This window comes from Phacochoerus africanus, chromosome 2 (genome assembly GCF_016906955.1).
Source record: "Phacochoerus africanus isolate WHEZ1 chromosome 2, ROS_Pafr_v1, whole genome shotgun sequence".
Taxonomy (NCBI): domain Eukaryota; kingdom Metazoa; phylum Chordata; class Mammalia; order Artiodactyla; family Suidae; genus Phacochoerus; species Phacochoerus africanus.
This window is the reverse complement of record NC_062545.1, coordinates 223,949,219-223,976,787: the sequence shown is the minus strand read 5'-3', so window position 1 is coordinate 223,976,787 and position 27,569 is coordinate 223,949,219. Positions and strand designations below refer to the sequence as shown.

Below are 27,569 nucleotides of genomic sequence, written 5' to 3'. Positions count from 1 at the left end.
CTTGGTCATTTTTGAGGCATCGAAGGGGAATAATGCTCATAGATCAGTGATGGCTGTGGTTCTGAACTGAAGCAGAATCACAGCCAAAAAAGAGATTAATTAATAATTTATATGTTTAATAATAAAAATAACACAAATATGCAAAAATAATATCCACATAAATCCTTCACTAGTACATCTCAAGCATCATGAATGAGACACATGGTTCTCAGAAATACTTTCTATTTTTATATTGATTTTTGTTCCCCTTTCTCATCTACACTCATATACTGAAGATTCTCCCATAATTTCTCCTTGGGGCCCCACCTCACCCCAGATAAATACCTTAAATATTCTCAGCCCAGGAACTTGCTATTGTACATAAATTTTATGTAAAATAATGAAGACCTTCCACTCTTCTGCCACATCCTAGATCTTGCTCTTTCCTATTCAATTTCTCACCCACACCCCCAAAAAAAGCAAAAAACAAAAACAAATACAAAAAAAAAAACACCACAAGGAAAAGATGCACTGCTCTGGAATAACAGGCATCTCCTTAAAGGGTATGAGAGGGGAAGAACCTATCTAACAAATTATAAGGCACTGCTTACCCTTTATTGATACTGGAGGAGAGAAAACATAGAGATACTTACTTGCTCACACATTCATGCAATCACAGGAAATAGTCCATATCTGTCACAGTGACCAGTCTGTTTCAACATCAAGTTTTGGTTTAAAACAAAGAGGCCCAACCCTATGGACAGACAGTTCTCAATGAGAATGGTATCCCTCCTTACTCTAAGAATTCTAGCTCCGGGCTCTACCATTTCTTGGTAGACTCAACTCCTAGTGCAGACCTTTTAGTTGGAAATCCTGGGTCTTTCCCAGCTTTTTGGAATTACAGCAGTAATGATAGTAACAATAATGGTGAAGATGATCATAGCTAACTTTGATAAGGCAATTCTTATGGGCCAGGTAGTGGGTAAGCATGTAACACAGATATTCTCCTTCGGCTCCCAAGTCTTAAAGAACTGTTTTAGTTATTCTAGTGCTGTCTAATTGCCTTAAAACTTAGCAGCTTAAAACAGCACACACTTATCATCTTACACTTTCCATGGGCCTGGAATTTGGCCATGACTTAGCTGGGTCCTTGGCATCAAGGTCCTCCGTCAAGGTGTTGCTTAGGGTCTGGTCATCTGAAGGCTCAACTGAGCAAGTCTTTCATTCCAAGTTCATGTGGTTATTGGCAGGATGTAGTTCCTCACTGGCTGGGGGACTAAGGGCCTTGGTTCTTTACTGACTGTTGGCTAGAAAGTGCCCTGTCATATGGGCCTCTCCAATATGGCAGCTTCTTTCTTCAAAGAGTGCAAGCCATGAGGGCAATAGAGTCTGCTAGCAAGACAGAAGGCATAATCTTTTGTAACCTAATCCAGAGTGATATCATCACCTTTGCCTTATGCAGTTGCTTAGAGTCAAATCACTACGTCTAGGCCACACTCAAAATATTCAGCCCACACTCAAGAGGACATGAATATCAAGAGGCAGGGATCTTCAAGGGTCACCTTAGAAATCTGTCAACTTCAAGACCAATTGGAGAAGAAGGGAGAAGGGGCTGTTTTAAAGTTACAAGGATAATATCAAGACTAGATAATGAAAATAGTTCAGGATAAGGACTGAAACTAATAAAAGATAGAGGTTAGGGGGTGAAATGAGAAAGGACCTTATATCATTTTTCATCCAGTGTTTTTCTCTCTCTTTCCTAGCCCATAACATGAAGGCAGAATTTAAGAGATGGTGGGTATGAGGTGAAAGGAGGGAACTTCAATTATGGCACTGCATAAAGAACTGCTTTTTCCACTGAGAAAGTAAATGGAAAATAATAGTAATGGAGGTGTGGAGTAGAGAAGTATCAGAGAGGGCCTGAAGATAATCTCTCTGCACGAAAATGACCCAGAGCCCCTCTTGGAAGGAGAGTTTTGGCAGTGACATGCCAAGGCATCAAAAAAGAAAGGAAGGAACCACGGCATGAAGCATATCTGGAAGAGAGTGTCTAAACCAAAGACAAAATGGAAGAAACATATTCCAGATAGAAAGCAGAAGGCAGGTTCTGAAAAGATTTTTCGAAAGCAATGCTAGAGAGCAGTGACACAGGGGATAGGATAGGGAATATTTTTTAGCAGCATCTAACAAAACCAATTTCATTTAATATGTATTTTAGGAGGGCACAGATTGCAGGACTTTTCAGAATCTTTAATATGTTAGTACACTCTGTGAAACCCTAAGATGTGTGTGAGGGAGGGTAAGGATTAAACAAGCAGCACTTTTCAGCTCATTCATTCTGTTTGGAGGTGGAAACATGCTACACATGTTTAGGGAAAGCTCTTTTATCAAATGCCTGTGGCCTTTTTGAGAGCAGGAAGGGTGAGATCTGGTTTAAATATTTCTAGTGAGAAAGTGGTTGAGCAATAAGTAAAAAATAAATAAATAAATTATCTAACACCTAGGTATTAACCAGAAATGACCCTAGGATTTCAACATTTGGGCCCCAAGAATGGAACAGATACAAAATCAGCATCAGAACAGAAGTCACCAGATCATTCCCATTTACAGCCGTCCTCAAAAATCCCCTCACATTCCTGGAGGCTCTATTACAATGATTCTCGCCACCTGCTGACACTGCCCTTCAAATCAGGGAGTTACCCCTGGGCTGTTCTCTTGGAATTTGTCCAGCATCATAGTGGGAGGACAGTAAAGGGAGATTCACTGACAGAGGCAATCAACATGGTTAGAGCCTTCAACAGTATCTTATTAGGACAGAAAAAGCAAGAAGCAATTCGAAAAGGACTCTCTGACAAACCAGCAAGAAATGAGCTCAGCAAGGAATGTGAATTTCTCTTCTCTAGCATTAATTGGGAATCACACACCACGGGGATCAAGAGACCCTTTTATTCAAAGGATGGGAGAGGCCTTCCCTCAAATAACTGGGGTCAGTCCAGGGTCCTGTCCTGCTCGGAAAAGCAAGGCCACTATGAGAAGCCTCTCCTCTCTGCAGTACACAATGCTGTGTTTTTAGGTTAATCGTCCAAGGATATTACAGTTACTTTCAATGGTTAATGAATAGCTTCTAAGTGCCTGCTTCATTTAATTGTCCAAAGGCCAGTTGGTCCCAGAGGTATAAAGCTGCGAGCTGGCTAATGAGAGCATTCTCTCTGAGCAAGGGGAGCAGGGGAGTGGAAAGGTTGGGGAGCTGGCTTCCAAAGGAGCAGGGATGTGCAAGAGATCCAGTCTAGTTCTCTGTGCCTTTGCCCTCCTGATGGGCTTTCTGATGATCTGCCTGGGAGCCTACTTCATTTCCACAGGCTCCATGTTCAGCTGCCAAGGGAACCTGATTCTGGCCTATGTGCTTCTGCCTCTGGGGTTTGTGATCCTTCTGAGTGGAATTTTCTGGAGCACCTACCGCCAGGCCAGTGAAAGCAAAGGGGTGTTCGGCCGGGTGCTCAGACAGCACCGTGCTCAGGGGGCCATGCCCTTGGCCACAGTGGACAGGTAGGTGCTGAGAAGCCGGAGGACTCGGGGCGGGTAGGGGGGAGCTTCGAGGGGGATGAGTTCTGCAAAAGGTGAAGGACTTCTAATCCCGTTGTGGAGCAACTTACATGTCCCATGGGGCTATGTGTCTCCAACTAAAGCTTTAAAAATCAGGAATTAGTTTGGGATTAGTCATAAGGAAGAATGGTATTGAACTCTGGGGAAAACCGTGAAGTAGAGGGAATTTATTACAGAGAATACCTGCCCCCCCCCCCGCCCCCCAACCACCATTGAAAATCTACCTAAGCCGGTTTTTAAGGCCCAACTCAAGTTCTTTTGTAGTAGCATGAGAGCTGTCCTTAGAGGCAGGTGATGGTTAGTTATTCCTCATAACCTGCCTGTAGGGTCAGAAGGAAAGCAAGTCCCAGATCAAATTCGGCCACACAACAAATGAGCAAGCAGGAATCAGCTCTGTTGTCTCTTTATAAACTCATCGAAGTCCCAGCTTACCTTCCTCTTAGGTGCATGAATGATTTCTTTGATACCAGGTATATAATATTCCAGAGGTAAGATCTGGTTAACCTTACTGCCTCAGACCCATTAGAATGGCTATTATTTAAAAAAGAAAGAGAGAAAGGAAGGAAGGAATGAAAGAAACAAAGAAAGAGAAAGGAAGGAGGGAAGGAAGGAAGGAAAGAAAGAAGGGATGGAGGAAACAAGAAGGATAGCAGGGATGTGGAGAAATTGGAGACCTTTTTTGCTGCTGATAGGAATGTAAAATGAGGCAGCTGCTCTAGAAAATGGCCTGGAGTTTCCTCAAAACATTAAACATAAAAGTGCCATCTGATCTCACAATTCCACTTCTGGGTATATAGACAAAAGAAGTGAAAGCAGGGATTTGAACAGATATTTGTACACCAAGGTTCACAGCAGCATTCTGCACAATAGCCAGAAGGTGGAAACAACCCAAATATCCATCAGTGGATGAATGGATAAATAAAATATATAACATACAAAAGATGGAATATTGTTCATCCTTAAAAAAAGGAAATACTGATGCATGCTACAATATGGATGAAACTTGAAGACATTAAGTGAAATTAGCCAGACACAAAAAGATAAATACTGCATGATTCCACATATCTGAGGTACCTAGAGTAGTCAGATTCACAGACAGAATGTGGGATAGTGGTTACTGGGGGCTGGGAGGAGGAAGGAATGGGCAGTTACTGTTTAATGCATACAGAGTTTCTGTGTGGGATTGTGGAAGAATTCTGAAACTGGATAATGGTGATGTTGCAAAAATATTTGCATGTATTTAAAGCCGCTGAGCTGGAGTTCTCGTTGTAGCTCAGTGGGTTAAAAGCCCAACATAGTGTCTGTGAGGATGTGGATTCAATCCCTGGTCCCACTCAGTGGGTTAAGGATCCAGCATTGCAGCAAGCTGGGCCAGAGATCACAGATGTGACTTGAATCTGGTGTTAATGTGCCTATGGTGTAGGCAGGTAGCTGCAGCTCCGATTCGACCCCTAGCCTGGAAACTTCCATATGCCTCAGGTGCGGCCCTAAAAATAAAGAAAAAAAAAGTTGATCTGTGCACTTAAAATAACTAAAATGGGAAATTTTATGTTATATGTGTTTTACCACAATAAAAAATTTTCAGTTAACCTTATGGTCAACATCTGACAACCAAAATCTGCTAATTCTTGGCTGAACACAGAATCATTTAGTGACAAAACCTCAGGCATCATCTTTAAGGTACAGGCTGTAAGATTCCATAAATTCTTTTTTTTTTTTTTTGGTCTTTTTGTCTCTTCAGGGCTGAACTCACAGCATATGGAGGTTCCCAAGCTAGGGGTCCAATCGGAGCTGTAGCCGACAGCCTACACCAGAGCCACATCTGCGACCTACACCACAACTTGTGGCAATGCCGGCACCTTAACCCACTGAGCAAGGCCAGGGATCGAACCCACATCCTCATGGATGCTACCCAGGCTCGCTAACCGCTGAGCCACGACGGGACCTCCAGTTTCCATAAATTCTTTCGCCCCCTTCCTCGAAAGTTTTTTTTTTTTTTTGGCTTTTTGCTATTTCTTTGGGCCGCTCCTGCAGCATATGGAGGTTTCCAGGATAGGGGTTGAATTGGAGCTGTAGCCACCAGCCTACACCAGAGCCACAGCAACGCGGGATCCGAGCCGCGTCTGCAACCTACACCACAGCTCACGGCAACGCCGTATCCTCAACCCACTGAGCAAGGGCAGGGACCGAACCCGCACCTCATGGTTCCTAGTCGGATTCGTTAACCACTGCGCCACGACGGGAACTCCTCGAAAGTATTTTTTAAGGTAGCTACTCCTATCTTGAATATAGGTAATTTTATCCATGATAATTATTTTGACATTATTATGCTAATTAATTAAGATACTAATTACAATAAACAAAACCCATTCTAGTGCTTATGATACTTACTGCAAGGTCTCTGGATTTGCTAACTGAAGTGATTGTAGAAGATGCTTCTAGAGTGATGAATTTTTTTGAAATATATAAATGTTAGATGATTGCCTCCTGATGAATTCCTGACATGAATAATTGATTGCCTTTACGATGTAGCTTAAATTTACTAACACATTCATAAAATTACATTGTCTGTGATGAAATACTTTAACTTATGGACATCATGACAGCCCCATTTTACTGCCTCTTTCTGTTACATTTAATAGATGCCCTGCCCACTCAGAAGGGCTAGTAGGTCAGTAAATGGGAAATTCCATTTCTCAGAAGCATTTGCATCCAAAACAGGTACCCAGGTGGAGGTATCAAAGCCAATGGTTCTGCAATGGTGGAATTTATCCCACTTGGAATGTGAACTGGTGTGGTGAGGGTGGGGGTTGGGAGAAGTGTGTGGATTTGGGGCAGGCACCTGTCATCCTGGAGCCCCTCTGGTCATTCCAGGGAACATCTTACCTGTCTTCAGTGCCTACATATGTGCCCCATGTCATATAGAGCCTTGGCTATTCTGAGACAAGCCTGAGGTTTATGCCGTACAGTAGTCAACAACTCCTTCAACTATTTGGCTCTGGGCCTGGTAACATTTGGAATGGAGCTGTGGCTACGAATGGCAGTCCCTGTTCTGTTGTGGTTACGCACCACAAACACTCCCTGTGGGCACTGGAAGGATTCACTCTATAAATACACAACTCAATCAAGCTCACCCCCTCTCTTCTTCACCTCCATGCCACCCCTGATCCCATTCATGATGGAGAAGCCAGAGGATTTAGCAATTAACAACGCTTGGCAAGATTGCCAATGAGTCCATCCTCTCTGGCATGAATGGCTCCTTTAGCCATTAGCCTGTTGGCATGGAAAGGGCCACTGCTGCAATCTATATAAAGTTGTCAGCTGAACTAGTTTGAGGAATGAGTAAATTTTTTTGGAAACTAGCTGCTGAGACTTGAAAGAGTAGCAGGAAAGGGAGAAGCATGGATATAGTTTAGCACAGAGCTGGTTTTCATTCATTATTTTGTTGGCTGTGAGGATCCGAGACAGCGAATGCCACTGAGTAGTAGACGATGTGTGTGAATGGGGAAAAGGATGTGAACGAACTAAAAAACTGGGTAGAGAGATGTTTCACAGTCAAGGCTCCTATGTCCCCTGCCCCCGATAAGGATCTCAGGCTGAAAGCTCTGCGTTCCAATAAGAGAGAAGGAATAGCTTGGAATAATACACTGGGAAAAATATGACTATGGAGGCACATGTCCCATGGCTGATAAAGAAGTTTTTGCTAGAAGAGCAGCACATTTTAAAACTGGTGATTCCAGGGAAGAAGAACATCTGTTTCAAAATCAATGTTTCTTAACAGTTTAAGTTCACACCATGTGATTTGAGAGAAGGAGACATATGCCTCTTTGGCATTAACCAGTTAAATAACACATGTATGTTTGTGGCATTTTGTCCTCTAGGCCAGATTTTTACCCTCCTGCTTATGAAGAGAGGCTTGATGCTGAAAAGCAAGCCTGTCCTGCAGAACCAGAGGCCCTTGGTGTTCCTCCACCTCCATATTCAGAGACAGGCCTCATATATGAAGATGAAGATGATGCCCACCCCGAAGCCCCACCATCCTACAATGAGTCAGTAGCAGACAGCGTGGTGGAAGCAATACCATCGCAGAGGCAAAGCCAAGAGTGCTGAAGCAGGGGAACTTCTACATCCCTCAGGATATACTCTCGTGGGATGCAGCTGCTAATAATAAATGCAGGCAGGGACAGTGGGAGGAAAAGCCACATCAGTGACCCCACATGAGAGCTCACAGAAGGGATGCTGTGTGTGACAACAATGCAATTCCACACAGGTGCTTGGCCTGCGAGGGCAGAGTGGGGCCTGGAAGGATGTGGTCAACACCAAGGAACATTTGCAAGGATTTGAACTAATCCCAACCCAGGTCAGCTTTTGGATTGCAAAAATGTTGTGAGAGCTCTGCTCCACAGAGAGACTTTCTACTCCCCCCTCGACTCCTCTCCCATCACCTCGGTCCCCAGCAGAGGGGGAAAGATGCTGCTTATGGGGACACCACACACCTTCATGTGCTGCATTACCTAATAATCACAAAGGGAAAGTATGCTGGAAATGAAGGGTCATTACCATTTAAACTGTGGGTTCTGCTGGCTGGTTGCATAGTTACCCTCCTTGACCGTGTTACCAGAGTGACATAGTAATTCACACTGTAAGAGATTTGCCCCTGGAACCCATGAACACATGATTTTAACATGTGCATTTTATTTCTATGTGGAAGGAAAATGACTTCAATATTTGCTTTCAAAATGGTTCAAGCACAAAATTTTAAATGAGTATTTTAAGGATGGGATGGTTGTACGAACATATATGACGAGCTTTCTTGGAGACTCCAGTTGAATAAAGAGCATACTTAAAAATTCATACTACACAGAATGCAGGAAGAAAAGAATTTGTACTAGCCATAGGTTGTATTAATATAGAATTTGACATAAGCCTCGCAAAATTTTAAAGTAGACATATATTACAATGTAATTATAAATTTCTAGAATTTGAAGAAAAAAGATTGTGAGATTATATGGTAGTATTTTGATCATTAACAGAAAATTCTTTGTTTTCTAAGATATAAAGTCAGGTATTTTAGATTCAGGGCATTTATTTTAAAGCCCAATGATGCCTCTTTGGCTTTATTATATTTTTCATGTTTTTGGGTTTTTTTTTGTTTTTTTTTTTTTTGCCTTTCAGGACCACACCTGCACCGTTGCACCATGTGGAGTTTCCCAGGCTAGGGGTCTAATCGGAGATATAGCTGCCAGCCTACACCACAGCCACAGCAACACAGGATCCGAGCCACATCTGCAAGCTACACCACAGCTCAAGGCAACGCCGGATCCTTAATCCACTGAGTGAGGCCTTGGATTGAACCCACAACTTTATAGTTCCTAGTCGGATTTGTTTCTGCTGCGCCATGGTGGGAACTCCTAATTTTTATGTTTTAATCCAAGAAGACAAATCAGATGGCAGAGTGGTGGGAGGAGATGCAGCCTGATGCTTTAAAGCTTGAGCAAGAATCTTCATCTCTCTGGGCCTCAGTTCTCTCCCCTATCAAGTGAGGAATTTATGCTGGGATTAACATCTAACAACTATGGAATGCCTTTCACATGGCAGGCTCTGTGCTGTGAACTTTCTATGCTTTCTATTTAGCCCTCCTTACAGTCTTCAGAGGTAAGTGCTATGGTTATTCCCATTTTACAGATGCATAAATTGGGACTTTGAGAAGAAACTCTTCCAGCAACATATAGTTATTCCCAGGAGGGAGAATAAGGGTCCACAGAGGGCCATGGAAAGAAAGACACATTTACTTCACTGCTTTGTGCAAGGTTGTGCTAATCCTGTCTTACATCCCTCCTCCCAGGGAGCTGTTTGGACCTGACTCCCTCCTCAGGGAGTGGGAACTGGAGCACCAGGATTGCAGCATTATCTTAGAGTCCTTGGAGGGGCAGCAAAGTTTGCTTTAAGGTTAATAAGCTGGCTTCTCTCTCCAAATGTACATAAGCCCTCCACGTTTTCAGCCTTGGAGCTTGGCCCCCACCTCCCGGTGAAGTTTCCTTTCATCTGATTCTTATCCTCTTGATGAAAGATGGTTCCTAAAGATAACACACAGCCTATGGTGAAAGGGCACAGGAAGGCCTTGGGGCAGTCCTGGGAAGGACAAAGAACTTTCGAAAAGGTTAAGGCTTGGGGAGACGGGATGGGGGCCGCTGTGGCCTCTCTTCCCTATTACTGCAGAGTGCTCAGATTAAGCCTACCCTGATGAATACACAGGAAGCCAAAAACGGAAATCCTGGTTCTTTTACACAAAGGCAGATTTGGGGCATCTGTGATTTGAATCTTGGACATCAAGAGCATAACTGGATAGGAAAGTCACTCATGATTGTCCAACAGGAAGGTCTTCATTTATTTGCAAGGCAATTTATTATCTCTCTCTTGTCATCTCTTTCTATACTTCTGCTGAGATGGTCATCTTGACATTTTCCTTGGGATCTGAGCGCATTCACTGACGTGAACAAGCTCCATCACTGGGCTTTCATCCAGAGTTTGAACTTGTAATAGATGGTTTTTCCAACTCCTGGTAGTCATGTGAGACAAATTGTGGTTTACATGAGAAAATTGTTTTAATTTCTTTACTTCAATAAATTTTGTACTTACACTATCCTGTTTTTTTGCTGTTTTGTATCAGAAAAAAATTAGTAGAGGAGCATAAGTCAAAGTTTTATTCTCCATGTGGACCTAACAGCATCCAGGTGAGTTAATCTTTCTGCAAAGGCTAACATTATTGAACATAAACTATTGATTAAGAAAATAAGCCAGGTGCTTTTTGAAAAGAAACACTACTAATAGGGATTTATTGCCTTAAAAAAAAAAAGAAATATACTCTGCAGTAAGCATCAAGAACACGGTTATTACTCACAGCAAATCCTGCCTCTGAGAGAGAAGCCCAGCAACTAAAACCCACTTCGAAGTCAGACAGGGAGTTCCTTGTGGCTCAGCAATTAATGACGCTGACTAGAATCCATGAGGATGCAGGTTTGATCCCTGGCCTTGCTCAGTGGGTTAAGGATCTGGCATTGCCATGAGCTGTGGTGGAGGTCGCGGATGTGGCTTGGATCCAGCATTGCTGTGGCTGTGATGTAGGCCGAGAGCTGTAGCTCTGATTTGACCCCTAGCCTTGGAACTTCCATATGCCACAGGTATGGCCCTAAAAAGCAGAAAAAAAGGAAGTCAGAAGTGGCCACTCCTAGAGGTTTCACTCAGGGGAAAGAGACATTGTATCCCCTCTTCCTCCTGAAGTTTATGATAAAATTAACGGTGATGGATTGAGAACTATGATTCCATGCAGGAGGGCAACTAGATTATGAGAAAGTGGAAAAGATGCAAACCTCCACTGCAGTATTTGCCTGTTCCCTCTTCTCAAATATGAACAGTGGGCTCACATGTCAACAGCAAAGGGAAATTCTCCATGGTGGTGGCTCTCCGGCATTTTAATCTTATCACGTCTCTTTAAGTAGCAAGTATACGTACTCTCCCCCCACTCTGCCCCGGAGATGAGCATGACAAGGGCAGTTATAGAATACGTTGTGCTGCATCCTTTGCATATTTGAGATATAGTGGATATATTTTTGATCCCTCCACTCAAAAACTCACAAGTGCTTTTACTGACAATCCCATCCATCCTTCAAGTACTTAAACACACAGTCTTTGGTGAGGTATCTCCTCAGCTCACTTATTTTGCAAGGCACTTGCTAGGTGCTAAGAGACATGGAAAGATGATAAACACATGGGTTTATACCACACCACCTCACCATACTCTATAATGGCCTATGACAACTTAGACTGATTCACATACCAAGTTAGTTGTCAACCACATGAGCCACCTGCTGATGAAGACTCCAGCCGGTCCGAGTGGAGTAGGCATTCCGCTAAGCTCTGCCGCCTCAGATAATCTCTTGCTGTTTGTAACTGTTGAAGGGCCAAAGGCTGATCTACAGTCAGTTACATCATTTCCAAGGGCACATGATTTCTCAGCCCCTTCTCCACTCAGGAGCGTAAATCTCAAGGCAGGTGTCAGGGATATCAGGGGCCACGTGTTTCGGGAGTACCCATGTGTGATCAATAAGATGGAGTCATCTGTTAGGTTATTATCAGTTCCCGAAGGTGCATTTCAAATGCTCCACACCCGCCACAGCTGATGGATGTGTTGTCAGCGTAAATCCCATGCCTTACACTGAGCCGTGCTGGCCAATCAGGAGTCACTGCACCATTATCCCTGTCATCTCCTGTAACATCAGCAGAGAACACTGGCTCCGTTCAGCCAACTGTCAGCCTGTTGTGCCTCCAAAGGACTGGTGGTCATCAGTCTGAGGCTTCCTGTGCAGAAAGCCTTCATGTCATCTAAGCCCTTCAGCCTGGAACACCATGCAGAACTATTTATCCCAAGAACACAGCAGATGTAGGTTGCACCTTGGATTAATAAGATTGATAAATGATCTCATTTTAATAATAGCTGTCTACCATTCTCAAGGTCAGGTAATAAATTCAAAAATAGATGAGATAAAACAACTTTTTGATCTCAGGGACTGGGTAACACCTGGCAGGATATTTCACATCTTTAGTCCCCTCTCACTAAATGCCTCTCTAACTAAATGCCCCGGTTGGGTAGTGGCAATGCCCTGCTTGGGAACCACTGCATTACATACACTGTTGCTTGTCACTGATCTGGGGGCACATGGTGAATGAGTGAACCCCTCAATGTTAGCCAATCACAAGACTGGCCATGACAGTTGCCACACTCTATCCATAGTCCCTTCTGATTATCTTCTGTGGGTCCCAGGACATTCCTGGACATCTTCACAGTCATATGGTCTTAAGAAGGATTGGCACAGCTCCATCTTTAGGAACATAAGGAACATTCCTTGCAGAAGAGAGATTTCCAGTCTTTCACCTCTCCCAAGTATACGGGAAGAGGAGGTGAAGATGTAAAATCCAGCAAGAGAAGCTTGGATTCTACATAATGCAGAAATCACCCTTTTGCAATGTGAATTTGGGCAAGTTCCAGAGGGAGGCAGTGTCCTGAGACACTCCAGGCAGGACCTTCCCTCTGGCAACCTCGCTGAGAAAAAAACTTTGTAAAAATAGGTGGCTGTGCAGCTGCTTCTTTCCATAGCTAGGCCCAGGCATTTGCTTTGCCTGGTATTTATAACGCTGCTTCAATCCCACTCATCCAAGCCAACCTCTCACTAGATCCAAAGCAAGCCTCCTCTCCAGCCATCTTACCTCTCAACTCTTTGTGTTCTTGTTACATTCACACCTGGTTAAATCATATACATGGTTACCAGGCCCAGGAAACTCCACTCTTTGGGAAACCCCTTAAGTTCTTAGTACCTTCCACCATCTCTGAGTCAATCTTTCTGTGTATTCCCACAGTGGGTTGCTTGTGCCACTACTGTAACTTTCATATTTACTTCACTCTTTCTGCATGTATGCCATAGTCTCTTGTTACCAAACTATAAACTCACAGGAGCAGGAATAATTTTTTTTTTTTAGGGCCACACCCATAGCACATGGAGGTTCCAAGGCTAGGGGCCAAATCAGAGCTGTAGCTGCTGGCCTACGTCACAGCCACAGCAACATGGGATCTGAGCTGCATCTGCGACCTACACCACACCTCACAGCAACGCCAGATCGTTAACCTACTGAGCGAGGCCAGGGATCAAACCCGCAACCTCAGGTTCCTAGTTGGATTCGTTAACTACTGAGCCACAACGGAAACTCAAGGAATAATGTTTTATGCATCTGTTTTCTTCACCCAAACCAGGACTCTGCATGGAATAGTTGTTCAACAAGTGTTCGCTGATTGAATAAATGAACGTATATTAGGGCTACTGGACACACATGGCTCCATACTGATATAAAGAAATGGGATTTAAAATGAGGATTAATTTATATTTGGACCTCAAAGTTGGACATTAAAAAGAGTTCAGTAACTTGAGAAAAAAAAATTTTGAGAAAAAATAAGCTTAGCTGTCCAAGCCTAAGAGTGCATCTAATCGTGCTAACCATCCTGGACCTCTACTTTAAAGATGATAACAACAAGGCAAGCTGTACTCATTCCTGATCCATTTCACAACCTGTTCCCCAGAATCTCAGCTCAAAGCCACTCTCCTGTTAGTTTGAAATGAAGATACTTATGATGAAAGATTAGATGCCACATTCGTTTCTTCTGACACCTAAAGGCAGGTTTGAGCACTCTGCCTTCTCTGTTCCATTTATTTGCTAAATTTGCAAGGTCATGGTCACCAAAACCAGCCCTTGCAAGTATTCTGAAAAGCAGACTTCTCAGAAGAGTTTCTTAAATAGCAACACAAACCAATAAGCAAAGAAGCAAAAATCCACAATTCTTACATAAGGTTGAAATCAGAAACTTCTTTTTTATTGGCTACTAAAGGTCCTAGCAGGTTTCTGACAGAAGCATAGATAGAAAACGGAAACAAATACCTTGCTGGGAAGGTTTCCCTGCTTGCCCTAATCTTGGCTACAGCAATAACACATTGCTTAACGGTCAAAGCGCACCACGTCATCTGTGCCAATGACACGATAATGAGTGCCGTTCCCAAGGCAGCAAAACATAGGCAAACAGGTCCCAAGCACCAGGGCTCTGGCTGCGGGGCTGCGGAGGCTGTCAGGGCTGCAATATCCTTCTTCGGGGCTTAGAAAGCCAACTGTGACCCTCTGCTTGCCCCCTGCCCCCATCTCATCAGGCCCACCACCGTACCACCAAAAAGAAAAGCAATATGGTTTTCTACCAGCATCCCCTTTATGGCCTACTTTTACAGCATTTCACTGTCTCCTTTTACAGCCATGATAAGTAAGATCTGAACTGTGTCCAAACAAGAGTATGAAGACAGGCCCTCCTTGGAAGATAAGATAGCAGAGAGAAAGTCAGAGAGATAGCTGATGTGGTGGTATTTTGTCTTCTCAGCAAGAATCAATATCAACCCACGTATCAACCTGTGAGACATAATCAAGGAAGGGCCTGAAAATGTCTGGCCTTCATTCACAGAGTCCTGCCAAGAAACCACCTCCCACCTGCTTATGAATGGCTGAATCTGAAGGGATGCAGCCAGCTTAATAGCTAATATTATTTACAAAATAAGAGAGGAAAACATCCTTTGATATGTTTTGTTGAATGTGTGCATGGTGACTTATAGGAAGCTCTAGAAGATGTGAGAGGAGGTGGCACAGGGACTTTGGAGACACGATGAGGGTGAATGACCGTCTGGAGGTTGGTGGGCATGAGGTGGGCTATTAGAACACCTACAACGTTCACCTGTGGGAGACCCGACCTGGGATGAAAAGTTAAATCTTCCCCGTGCTAAGGAAAGTCTTCTGGGGTCTGCCCAGGGCACCTGGGACTTAGGGCCAACTGACTTCTGGCACTGTGCTCGCCTCCATTATTCTAGAACCTTCTCTCACCAGTCACCAATGATGCACAGAGGCCCTGACTATTCCAGCCCACTGATTCTCTCTCGAAAGGACAGGTTCCCTCTTATGATAAAACTCAGCTATCAAATGACAGTGCAGCTTTAACAGACAAACTGAAGACCTTGTTGCATTTGGAGAAATTAAAACCCAAATAAAACAGATATTTTCCCACCTACTCCCCACCCCCACCCCCCACCAGCAAATCATCTTTTTTTTTTTTTTTCCAAAGTCATAAGAGGCACAAACAGGTAGCAAGAAGGCATGAGTGAAGTGTTCCCCGCCGAGCGAGCTCTTTTGGCTTGGTGAGTGGTCTTCCTCCATTCAGGTGATGACAGTGGGGCCCCTCCGGCCAGTTCGCTCGTGAATCTGGGATATTTTCAGCGCGATGGCTATGAGAGGGCTCAGCACTGCCTGGAAAAGGAAGAAGAAAGTCTGTGAATAACTCGGGTGAATCACAGGAGGGCCACGGTGATGGGTTTCCGTTGCAAGCATCTGGATTCAGTTCTGACTTGTGGCTCCGAGTCACTGCAGGCAGGACACCTGTTCTCTAGACCTTGGTTTTCTCTTCCATAAGAGGAGACTGGAGTGGGCAGGTGGAGAGGGTGATCTCCAAAGTCTTATCTGGCTCCTCCAAACACTGCTCTAAGAGAGGAACTCACACAGCCCAACTACAGGAGCACTGGCGTGTTAAAGGAAGCGGGCTCTGTGAATCAGGGGAGTTCAGAAAACCCCACGGGCTTCCTCTGCTACATTCTCTCCCCACCACCATGTATACCCCCCTACATATGTATATACACACATGAAGTTGAGAAAAAACCCTCATTCTCCACCCAAGTCCATGGGCCTGAAGAATCTACTCTCTTGATGTCTCAGAGAAAACAGACCAATCCATGAGCTGGTGATGCAGAAACAACCACTCTTTTCTCCCCATGATATAACATAGTGGCTCTCAGAGCACCTTAGTTGCCCCTTGAAGGAGGTGGGGAGGTTTGGAGGCTTAAGGAATAGATTCTCAGAAAGGCTAAGGATATGAAGGGGAGTAAGAATCATGACTTGCCCTTTAGCTGCTCATCATTTCATAGGAATCAGCCTGTTTCCAAAGTGTGGAGCCCACCAAGAATCACTCAAGATGACTGCGAGTAGTACAAGATGGACATGGCACCAAAACACTGAGAAGTCACCCTATTTTCCATTCTTCTCCAACCCTTGTAATTTTATCAAGGAAAAAAAAAATCTATTTGCTGCCAATTTTTAAGACTTTTACAAAGATACAGCATGCCTCAGATAAGAGTTAATCTAGATAGAAGGTGGTATCATTGTATGTTTTGACTGAATTTATTTTGATGGTGAAATTTTATTTACCAGGGGAGTTTATCAAGGGATACTATTTTTTCCATGGAGAGTACTGATGTAAACTTTCTATAATCAGTAGAGATTTAGATGAAAACAAAATGAGTCCATTTAAAGACAAATACTAATTAGGGATACTGGCAAAAAAAAGAAGTTTGGGAAATACTGGCAAAAATGGTATCATATGGAGGAAAAGAAAACTTGTATTTTTGGAGGGGAGAGGGAGATTCTGTAACTTGAAAATGTCACCTATTCCTAACAGACACAGGAATGGAGGAATAAGACAGCAAGAACCCAAGCAAACACCTAGGGCACCAGAAACACAAGCAGCCCAGTGTGTCCTGAGTGGACTGTGGACACAGGGCAGACCTAAACGCCAGGATGAAGTATGATTTTGGACCTAAACATCAGGGTGAAATGTAAGGGTTTTTTTTTTTTTTTTTTTTTCCTTCTGTCTTTATATGGCTGCACCTGGGGCATATGGAAGTTCCCAGGCTGGGGTTGAATTGGAGCTGCAGCTGCTGACCTACACCAGAGCCAGATCTGAGCCGAAAATGTGACCTATGCCACAGCTCACGGCAATGCCGTATCCTTAACCCACTGAGCAAGGCCAGGGCTTGAACTCACATCCTCATGAATACTAGTCAGGTTCTTAACCCACTGAGCCACAACAGGAACTCCTAAGTATAAGGATTTCATTAATTAGGCAAGGGGAGATGGGGAAATGTTGCTTTTTTGTTTGTTTGTTTTTCCTTTTTAGGGCTGCATCTGTGGCACTCAGAGGTTCCCAGGCTAGGGATTGAGTCGGAGCTGCCGCTGCCCGCCTATACCACAGCCACAGCAACGCAGGATCCGAGCCTAATCGGTGACCTACACCACAGCTCATGGCAATGCTGGATCCTTAACCCACTGAATGAGGCCAGGGATTGAACCCGCATCCTCATGGTTAGTAGTCGGATTCATTACCTCTGAGCCACAATAGGAACTCCATTGTTGGGATTTTTTGAGTTAAAAGGTGACACTGTCAGAGTGGTACTTTGGAAAGACTGTTCAAGCAGCAAGTCCAGTAGTTTAATAATTTATGGCTTATGTATGTTAAGTTTTCTTACTCTATCCAGGTGACTAGATGCAGCAGCTCAGATGTAATCTTGGAAGCCAGAAAAGCAATGAAAATCTAGAGCCAGTTCACAGCTACACAAGCATGTGGTACTTCCCTCTGGTCCCAGTTCCATAAATGTGATATACAGAAACAGAAGGGTGTCTTTTCCTGTTAATAACCCAACTGGTGGCCATAAAAATTTCCCACTGGCTCATTTAGCCAGGCTATATCTCACATGCTGCCTAAATGGCAGCATCTGGATTCTTTAAGAGCCAAGAACCCACTTTGGATAGACACTGGACTTATAGCTTTCTCCTCTCCCTGTCTTCTCTTCCCTCTTCTCTTCTCCCCCTTTTTGGGCTAATGCTGCACTAACACCTGCAAAAGAAGTAAAGCAAGGACAGAGAAAGAGAATGAAGCTAAAATCAGAGTTAGTTCCCAGGTGGCCTAGCGTTAAGGATCCACCATTGTCACTACTGTGGCATGGGTTTGATCCCTGGCCTGGGAACTTCTGCATGCCATGGGCATGGTAAAAAAACAAAACAAACAAACCCCCCCCCCAAAAAAAAAACCACCAAAACACTAATATCAATCACTAAAGGGTGGATAAAGATAAAATATCCTATTAATTTAAGAAGATGCAATGAAACTCAATTGGAAACTTCAAAAAGTGAAAAATTAAGACTTATTTTGTTTGAAACCAGAAGCTCCAAGGTTCAAGATTTTCTACTCCATTCATTTAAGTGGTGGTACCTCTTGGCAAGAGGATCATAAACTAACATTTTTTTTCTTGCTTGACTACGTGTATGTGTACATAGAATGGATGCTCTGAAATGAATGATCACACCATGAGGACAGGAATTTTGTCTCATTTAGAGCTAGAGAAGTGCCTGCTACTTAGGAGGCACTGGATAAATACTGGTGGGAAAAAAAAGAATGCTCTATCAGTTTGATGAAAAGAAAATGATGAGACAGGTAGAGACTTCTGTGGTCATTCCTAAAGGGCCTGGAAGCTCTCAGGCTAGGGGTTGAATTGGAGCTGCAGCTGCCAGCCCATACCACAGTCACAGCAATGCCTGATCCCCAACCCACTGAGTGAGGCCAGGGATCGAACCCACATCCTCATGGATGCTAGCTGGATTTCTTTTCCACTGAGCTACCATGGAAACTCCATCTTGGAAATTCTGATAAATTCACAAAACCAGGAAGGCTCTTCTCCCCACTCTCTACCTGTTCTTGGTCAGTAGGAGTGGCCAGCCAGTCCTCTCTGACCCCTCATATGACATGGGACTTGTCTGGGGCAGTGTGATGACAGTCCTACTCTTTCTCCTAGCCCTCCCCTTAGGCTTATTTTATCCACTTGTTTTTTCCTTGTCATTCATGGGTCTCATATTCAGAACTGTCTCATGGAAAGAGCAGTAGAAGAGGAATCTCTATATTCTCCTCTCAGCTCAGCCGCGGAACAGACATGTGATCCTGGGCCAAGCACGCCTCCTCTCTGGGCTCAGTCCCCTCCTCAGTGACATGAAAGAACCAAATTAGACTATCTCAGGCTTCTCTCTGCTTCTCAAGCACTGTGTCCAGTTCCTCCTCAGAAATCTCATGTCTGCAGGCATCTCATTCTTCAGCCCTCTTTCACTCCCCAATTTGAGGGCCTTTCCAATTGCCTCAGGAAAATTAATCTCCCCCTCTCTTTCCCATGATGATAGGTGATGATATGAGAAGAGTCCCTGGGATTCATGTATATCAAAGCTGTGATTTCTAAAGAGAAATAAGACAATAAAAATTCAGTATTATTGAGAGTTCCCGTCGTGGCTCAGTGGTTAACGAATCCGACTAGGAACCATGAGGTTGCAGGTTTGATCCCTGCCCTTGCTCAGTGGGTTAAGGATCCGGCGTTGCTGTGAGCTGTGATGTAGGTCGCAGACATGGCTCGGATCCCGCATTGCTGCGGCTCTGGTGAAGGCCGGCAGCTACAGCTCCAATTCGACCCCTAGCCTGGGAACCTCCATATGCTGCAGCTGCGGCCCTAAAAAGACCAAAAAAAAAAAAAAAAAAAAGAATCTCCAAGATGACTCTTCGTGAATAAAGAAATAAACTAATAGAAATGATAATCCATTAGAAACATAGCATCTTTTTTCTAATTCCAGTACTTCTTTCAGGGCTTGACACAGCTTTTCTACACTCGAGAGTAAGAACAGCAAGGCATCCATTCCACACTGTGGCTCCAGCATTCTTCCTCCACTTGGGGGGTTGGGTGTATTTTGCTGTCATCTTGAGTCATAAGCCTATCAGGCTAAAGAGGGAAATGCAACCCAGCTCTATTTAAAATGTTGATACTTTGTTTATCATGGATTTTGGGAAGATTCCTTTTGATTTACTGCAATACAATATTTATCTTGATTATTGAATTTTTGGTACCTCTTTACATCTTGTACTCTGCTAACCTCACCCTCAGCCCGGCCCTGCATTAGGGTTTAACCTGCTTATACCCCCTGGAGGGACAGAGAAGGTTTCTCCTTTCATTTTCTTTTCCATCTTCTCTCTTGCTTTATGCCGCTGTTTAGATTCACGTTCATGTAAATTAGAGCTATAAAAAGGAGACCCCTAGCAAATGAACTTCTTGCCCTGACCTGCAACAGACAGGAGAGGTATAAATGATCTGAATGTCACAAAACTCAAAGTAAACAGTTAACTGATTTTTTTTTAGAGAAAAACAAAACGCTAACCAGAAACACAATCACTTAAGTAAGACTGGTTAGAATTTGTGCAGGGAGCCCAGGGCTTGGCTGGTCTGAATGAGGATTGTGCATTAGGAGTGTCAGAGAAGTATCCATGTGGCGAAGGCAGTACTTATCCTAGTTGGTGGTTTGAGGCAGGTACTAAAACCCAGAGAACACAGATCATTCAACAACATCAAAGCACTGATCTTCTGGCATCCATAAAATAGAGATTCATAACAAATGCCGCATTCTCCTGATGCTTAAGGGCAACTTGCATTAACACACCTCCTCGAGTTAAAGATGAACTGCCTTTGGAGTTCTGGCTGTGGCTCAGTCATAAGGAGCCTAAGTAGTATCCTTGAGGATGCAGGTTCAATCCCTGGCCTCACTCAATGGGTTAAGGATCCGGTGTTGCAGTATAGGTTGCAGACACAGCTTGGATTTGGCTGCTGTGGCTGTGGTGTGGGCCTGCAGCTGCAGCTGCAATTCGACCCCTAGCCTGGGAACTTCCATATGCTGCCAGTGCAGCCCTAATAAATAATAATAAAAAAAATTACCCACCTTTCTTTCATGATTTCATTTATACATGTATTCAGTCCATGTGCTGTTTGCTTCGCCTAAAGCAGTTCTCAAACTCAAGTGTGCATCAGAACCACCTGGAGGGTCTAAAAAAATGCAGATTACTGGTCCCTTCCCTTGAAGTTGCTGATGGGAGGGCCGAAGAATCTGCCTAACAACTTCCAGGTGATGCTGATGCTGCTGGTCCAGGGACCACACTTTGAGAACCACTGTTCTAAGATATGCTCATTAATGTGCCTGTCAAATGCCTTGCTCCAGCTATGGACCAGGTGTTTGTGTTTGTATCAAGTGAACCCACTCCCTGACCATAGCTGATTGGACCAGGAGTGAAGCAAAACTCAGCTAATCAGACTTTTTTTCTTTGGGATTTAAATTGGTAAGTCATAAAAGAATAAGGCAGTTAGCAGTGGGAGCTAAATAAATAAGTATATATAAAACAAATATAAACCTCATGGCATAAGGCACCATGGTTAATCCAGGATTATGAGAAAGCAGAGCTTGAGAAAGATGAAAAAGTCCAAATTAGGAAAAAAAAAAAAAAAACTAGGAGAAATAGAAACTAAAGAGAGCAGAGGGAAATAATAAAGAGTTGGTAGAGAGAAAAGGATGGCATGGATCCCAATCATCTCAAAAATAAAGATCCACTAACTCCTGCCAAGTGGACGGAAATTAACAACTTGCTCAAAGTCTAGCGTCTGAGACCCAGCCCCGTTCTTGGTTTTTTTCAGCTACTTTTGGTCTCTTTCTACACTAAAATAAATCAATGTTTTAAAACAAATTAAAATGAAATCACATTAATAAAATAAACACACCCAGAGTATGTTTTTCTTGGATCATTTTGAGGAGCCATCATTATCCAGCTTTCTACCACCAATGAGAAAAAGTGTTTTTCCTTATGAAACTAAATGTCTTGCAAATTGAAATTACTTTCCCCATCTAATCAGCTCATAGCATCACCTTCCCCTTTCTGCTACTAACAGAGCCCATCAAGCTCTCCATCAGCTGGGCTGGACATGCTCTTTGGTGAGTCTTTTTCTCTTTCCCCCACATCCAAAGAGTTGCCAAACCTGCTGCTGTTATTTCCATAATAGCTCTCCACCCTACCCCACTTCTCATCCCATGGCTCCTTCCTTTAACAAGGTCCCCTATGACCCCTGGCTGGTGGGAGTCTGCTAATTGCTCTCAAGCTTACCAGAGTGCACTTGTAGGAACCCTAACACAAAAGTGCTGGATGTCTTCCCAAGACTTCAGTCTGCCTCTCTCATCATGGCTGTCAGCTTCTTGATAGCTGGATCTTACTCTCTCTGGTAGGCAGAATAGTAAATCTTGGCCCCCAAAGATATCATGTCATATTCCTTGCAATCTGTGAATGTGACCTTATTTGGAAAGCAGGGTTTTTGCAGATGTGATGAAGTGAAAGATTTTGAGATGAGAATAGCCTGGGTTTTCCAGCTAACTCCTCCATACAATCACTGGAGTCCTTATAAGGGAGCATCAGAGGGAGATGTAGACACACACAGAGGAGAAAGTGATGTGAGCATGGGGACAGAGATGGTGGAGATATGGCCACAAGCCAAAGAATGCCTGAAGCCACCAGAAGACGGAAGATGGAGGAGAAGAGCCTGGTCCAGAGCCTCCATGGGGAGTGCGTGCCTGCTGACACCTTGATTTCAGAAATCTGGCCTCTGAACTCTGAGGGAATAAATTTATACGGCTTTAAGTCACCCAATTTTGGTCATTTGTTACACAGGCACCCACAGGCAATCAACACACCCTTCCTTTCTACAATTCCTCCTCAGTCTTCTGCCTGTTCTTTGTCTCACCCCACTGTACCCCTTGAATGGTGACCTCTCAACCCAGGGCAGCCTGCACGCAGGCTCTCTTCTCCACTTTTACGTGTGTTGTTCTTTCATTTTGGACTGATGTTGCAATGTCAGCCACACTTCAAGGCCTTTTTCATGAATTCTCTCTGACATTCCCTGGGAGGAACCCTCCACTCTCTGACCCCCTCACATGCTTCTCTGCTGATTCCTTTTTATTCTGATGACAAGAATTTGTAGGCTTTTTCTTTTCTTTCTTCTACCACGCTTCAACTAAACTCTAAGCGACTAGCAGGCGAAATTGTTCTTAAATGTGTCTGTTTCCCTCACAATATTACCTATCATGCCTATAAGAGATGCTAAAAAATGGAGGGTGGGCTGGGGATATTGTTTCGAGAGTTTAGTGCAGGGGGTGATCTGCTGAGAGACTACTTTGTGCTGTTGCACCCCCTTCATCGGGAAGATTCACCAGGAAAAGATGAAACTGTCCATGAGGTCCCTCAACTTCCTCCTCCTCAACCCAAATGGAAGCCAGGAACTGCTCTGCCTGTGAAGGGTTAATAGGTACTTGGGTGGTTCTGATTAGCACCAAGTGCTCCTGTGGAGCTAGGGCTGGGTGAAGCCTTCACAATCCACAGCTCAAAGAAAAGGAAAACTGTCCAACCCAGGAGTGCAGTAAAGGGAGAAGGACTCTGAGTTCTGGAAATGGTGGAAGTGGGAGTCCTCTTGGATGGAGCACCGCTAAGGAGGGAGGGACGTGCTGAAAAGATGGCCCGTGGGCCGTGGGAAGGACCACCTGGGAAAAGAGCCTGTGCCCCTGTGCCCCTGCCCAAGGCAGGGCCGTAGACAGAGGATGTGATAACACGCAGAGGCGATGGCCACCTCAGAGCCTTGCACTCTCCTTCAGGGCGGCATGTGCCCACTCCCAGCACCATCCCCTCTGAGCTATTGTGTATGATCTGGAAAAGGGAAGGAGCCCCAGATGGCCATGGCTGAGATTCTGGCCAATTCAGAGGGGAGTTCGGGATAGTTTGATTTATACAATACAGAAAGGTGATGTTTCTTGCATCCTAGTATTTGTAGAGCAACCCATACCCACTTTGATTATAAACTTGGAGGTGTCCCCTGGCTTTGTTTCCAATACATCTCAGCACTGGAGAAAGTTTTTGTTACAGTGCCCTTCAAATCTTGAATAGGAGTTCCTGTTGTGGCTCAGCAGTTAACAAATCCGACTAGTATCCATGAGGACACGGGTTCAATCCCTGGCCTTGCTTAGTGGGTTAAGGATCTGGCATTGCCTTGAACTGTGGTGTAGGTCACAGATGTGGCTTGGACTCGGTATTGCTATGGGTGTGGTGCAGGACAGTAGCTATAGCTCCAATTTGACCCCTAGCCTGGGAACCTCCATATGTCTCTGGTTCAGCCCTAAAAAGATAACAGATTAAAAAAAAAAATTCCTGAACATGCACACAATGTAATGGAGAGAGCCAAGTACACGGACCTGTAACTAACCACTGGGACCACTTTATAAGGGTCCTGCCCAAAGCAGTAAGTAGGGGTGGAAATCTATGCGAGCTCCTCTCTGCCAGCCAGGCATCCTGGCAAGTGGCTACATCTTGCCTGTGCATTCTTGAGAGGGGAGCCTTTTTCTAATTTGCACAAAGGTGCTCTAGAGGCTAGAGCCCTGTTTACAGGTGCCAAGATTTTAGGTAACAAAGATACTAGCTATTTCAAATCATATTTGAGAAGTATCTAAAAGAAAAACTGTTTCTGAAGGGAAAATAAAATACCTCTTTTTTTTTTTTTTTGCTAAATGTAAGTGAAAATGCTAAGCATGGCAAACATTTTGGTCTTTATTACAATATAAACAACCATGCTCCTAACTTTAACACTCTTTTCATGGAATAAATCTACCTGTCTATCTTGATCCCAAAGGGACCTAAAATTAACCAAAATGTAGAGTATGAAAAATGAGTAATTAACCAAAATACAGAGTATGAAAAATAGAGTATGATAAATCTGAATTTCAAGCCCAACCCCCGAGGGAACCCATCTATCTTGTTAGAAAATAGGCCTCGGCAAAAGCTCCCTTCTGAGGGGGAGAAAGCCATTCTAGGATATAAGGGGATAAAATACTCCCAAAGAAGTCTAATCAAAGCAGAAACTAAACCAGCATTTTGGGAACACAGCGAAGAACTTAACAAAAACCACAGTGACCAGGCAGACCTGGCCTCCTTCTCCTCCACCCACCCCACTTTTGCAATGGATTTGGGATTTCAGGGGATGAAAGGAAGCACTTAGTTGCAAATTCAAAATAAAGCAATAGAGTCATGAAGCCAGTTTTCCTATTTATTCAAATTGGAGCCGTACTTGGTTCCATACCAAGAAGTATCTTGTTGGGCTGGAGAAGGAAAGAAAACAGACATGCTGGCCAGCATCTGAGGGCACAGCTCAAAGGCATCAAGCAGAATCTTGGTGGCCTTTCATTGTCCTGTAGTGCAAACACAGACCAACCTGCAAGGGTTCACAGCTTACAGCAGTTTCATAAAACTGCTCCCCTGGCCACTCTTTCCCTTTTCTTCTTTCTCCTCTTCTCTCTATCTCCCTGTCTGCCACAGACAACACTGCAAAAGCATGGGAAATGACTAATTCATTCAGATTACCACAATTTCTGCCTACCTCCAATGTCCCTACATGTCTTCAACATTTTCTCCCCTGGTTAACTCCACAATGGACTATGAAGGTTTCCCTGATATGGAATATACCTGCCAGTTTAGAAGGAAACCATAGGCACCCACCTGCAAAACTGTTAGCAGAAATATAATTGCAAGATGGAAAGTAGAGGTTTAAAAGAAAAGAAAAGAGGAAAAAAAAAAAAAAAAAAAGAACCACTATCCAGCTCTCATTCTCCAAGAACTCTCCCTGTAGCTATTTGCCTCCTCTTTTGAAGCCAAACTCTAGGTTATCAGTAGTCATTTTTTAAAAACTAGGTTTGGACAATAATGTGACTCAGCTTGGCTTTCTCAGGATAGATCCCTGAAAGCCTTGTTTCTGAAAAATGGCTGAAAAGCATCAACAGAAGTCTCCCAAAGATTGGTCAGCAAACTGCTAGCTGGGGATGAGGTAAAAACCACTTGGAGATGCTGTTTCAGTGAATCGAGGGGCCAGGCAGGAAATGTGTACCCCTAACAAGCTTCCCTGGTGTATAGCCAGGTGTTGAAATCACACTGATAATAAGATGTGCTACTTATTCTAAAAGCTGCAATACAGAAAGGTGGTTACAAGCATGGATTCTCAAGTCAAATTGCCTGGTTGTACCCCTTATGAGCTGTGCAAGCTTGGGCAAGCTACTGAACCTCTCTGAATCTTTATTTTCTTTATATGAAATAGGGAGCCCTTACCTACTGTCATGGGGCTAGACTGGGGCATGCAAACTGGATATTCATGGCCAGCAGATCCATGCTATGATCTCATATTTTTGCAGGCACAAATATATATTTTTAGAAATATGAATTGAATGCCTTTAGACGGCATGTCAGTTCTAACTAACGACTTCTTCTTCTGTTCTATGCCCAGCTGCCCTATTTATGTTGGTGAGTTATCATTTGAGTTTCCGACCCCAGGGTTTACCATGGGGTGTACACCCTATTGTCACCATGCCTTGTCGCAGGAAGCTGGTTACTGTCAGTGATGTGTGTGGTGGGTGTGTTGGTGAGAGGGTGGCACAAACCCACAGGGCTCCTGAGTGGCTTCATGTGGGGCAGAAGAGACCTATGGATTTAGTATCAGAAAGCTCCTGACTGAGCTTTGAGGTGTCCTGAAGCCAGATCATACACCCTCTTCATCCTGGGTTTAATGGCCATACAACTTGGGGCCCAATATGGAACATAAATCAGGACTACAGGATACCCATGAAGACTGGTGATTCTTAGACACAGGTAGTCAGAGCTTTTTCCTTAAGGCACCCTTTAGGATCAAGAAACTAAGCTTGGAACCCCAGCCAGCCTCCCTATATCTCCCCAGCTGTGTGGTGTCCACTCGACTTTTGAATTTGGTTTGTGTAACGGAATCTGAACACAGTCACACACTGGTTCATGTTCATCCAAACTAGCTCACCTTTCTATAGTTCCAAAAGATCAGTTACTGATATTTGGCTCCAATGTCATCATGTCTAGGCTCAGAAAGACTATTCCAAGTAATATACTTAAGCTGCCTTTCCTGACATTACTTGGTCCTGCAGTAGTCATGGGTGCCACACACCAATACCTAGTGTTTCTCTCCTCCCTGCCATGGAAGGAGCTTCCAGGCTCTTTTATGGCCAGGCGGGGGCCCTTTGACAATTTCTAGCCAGTGGGTTAAGAGCAGAAGAGATGTGGTTCCTTTCAGCCAAATCTCTTCCCCTCCACAGAGTGACTAGCTATTAGGGAGTAAATTTGCCACTCCAAAGTGTCTCTTTAGCATGCAGGCTCTTTCTTTCTTTTTTCTTTTTTTGCTTTTTAGGGCCATACCTACGGTGTATAGAAGTTCCCAGGCTAGGGGTTGAATCAGAGCTGTAGCCACTGGCCTATGCCACAGCCACAGCAACACCAGATCTCAGCCATGTTTGCGACCTACACCACAGCTCACGGCAATGCTGGATCCTTAACCCACTGAGCAGGCCAGGGATCAAACCTACGTCCTCATGGATACCAGTCAGATTTGTTTCCACTGTACCACAATGGGAACTCCTGCACCTTTCCTTTTTTTTAAGTCCACCTATAAGTGATGTTATATGACATTTGTCTTTCATTGTCTAACTTCACTTGGTATGGTTATTTGTAGGTCCATCCATGTTGCTGCAAACTGGCATTATTTCATTCTTTTTCATGGCTCATTAGTATTCCATTGTATATATGTACTACATTTTCTTTTCTCATGCCTCTATCAATGGACGTTTAGGTTGCT

General features: G+C 43.9%; 2 protein-coding genes across 2 annotated transcripts in view; one reads left to right on the top strand and one right to left on the bottom strand.

Moving 5' to 3' along the window:
• The first annotated feature begins 3,165 nt into the window (after positions 1-3,165).
• TMEM252 (transmembrane protein 252) lies at positions 3,166-8,525 on the top strand. The gene is made up of 2 exons (XM_047767737.1): positions 3,166-3,525; positions 7,464-8,525. Exons 1-2 carry the CDS (start codon positions 3,248-3,250, stop codon positions 7,690-7,692), a joined length of 507 nt encoding a protein of 168 aa, XP_047623693.1. The 5' UTR covers positions 3,166-3,247; the 3' UTR covers positions 7,693-8,525.
• Positions 8,526-13,975: 5,450 nt separating this feature from the next.
• Positions 13,976-27,569, bottom strand: part of PGM5 (phosphoglucomutase 5) — a 199,268-nt gene continuing 185,674 nt past the window's right edge. The window contains exon 11 of the mRNA XM_047767736.1: positions 13,976-15,465. Coding sequence (XP_047623692.1) covers positions 15,376-15,465 — 90 coding nt within the window. The 3' untranslated portion in view covers positions 13,976-15,375. The remainder of the gene's footprint in view (positions 15,466-27,569) is intronic.

Bases quoted from the DNA above. Each gene is read 5' to 3' on its own strand.
- TMEM252 (XM_047767737.1), top strand. From the start codon at position 3,248: ATGTGCAAGAGATCCAGTCTAGTTCTCTGTGCCTTTGCCCTCCTGATG. The intron at 3,526-7,463 runs GTAGGTGCTGAG...TTTGTCCTCTAG, and splicing joins CCCTTGGCCACAGTGGACAG to GCCAGATTTTTACCCTCCTG.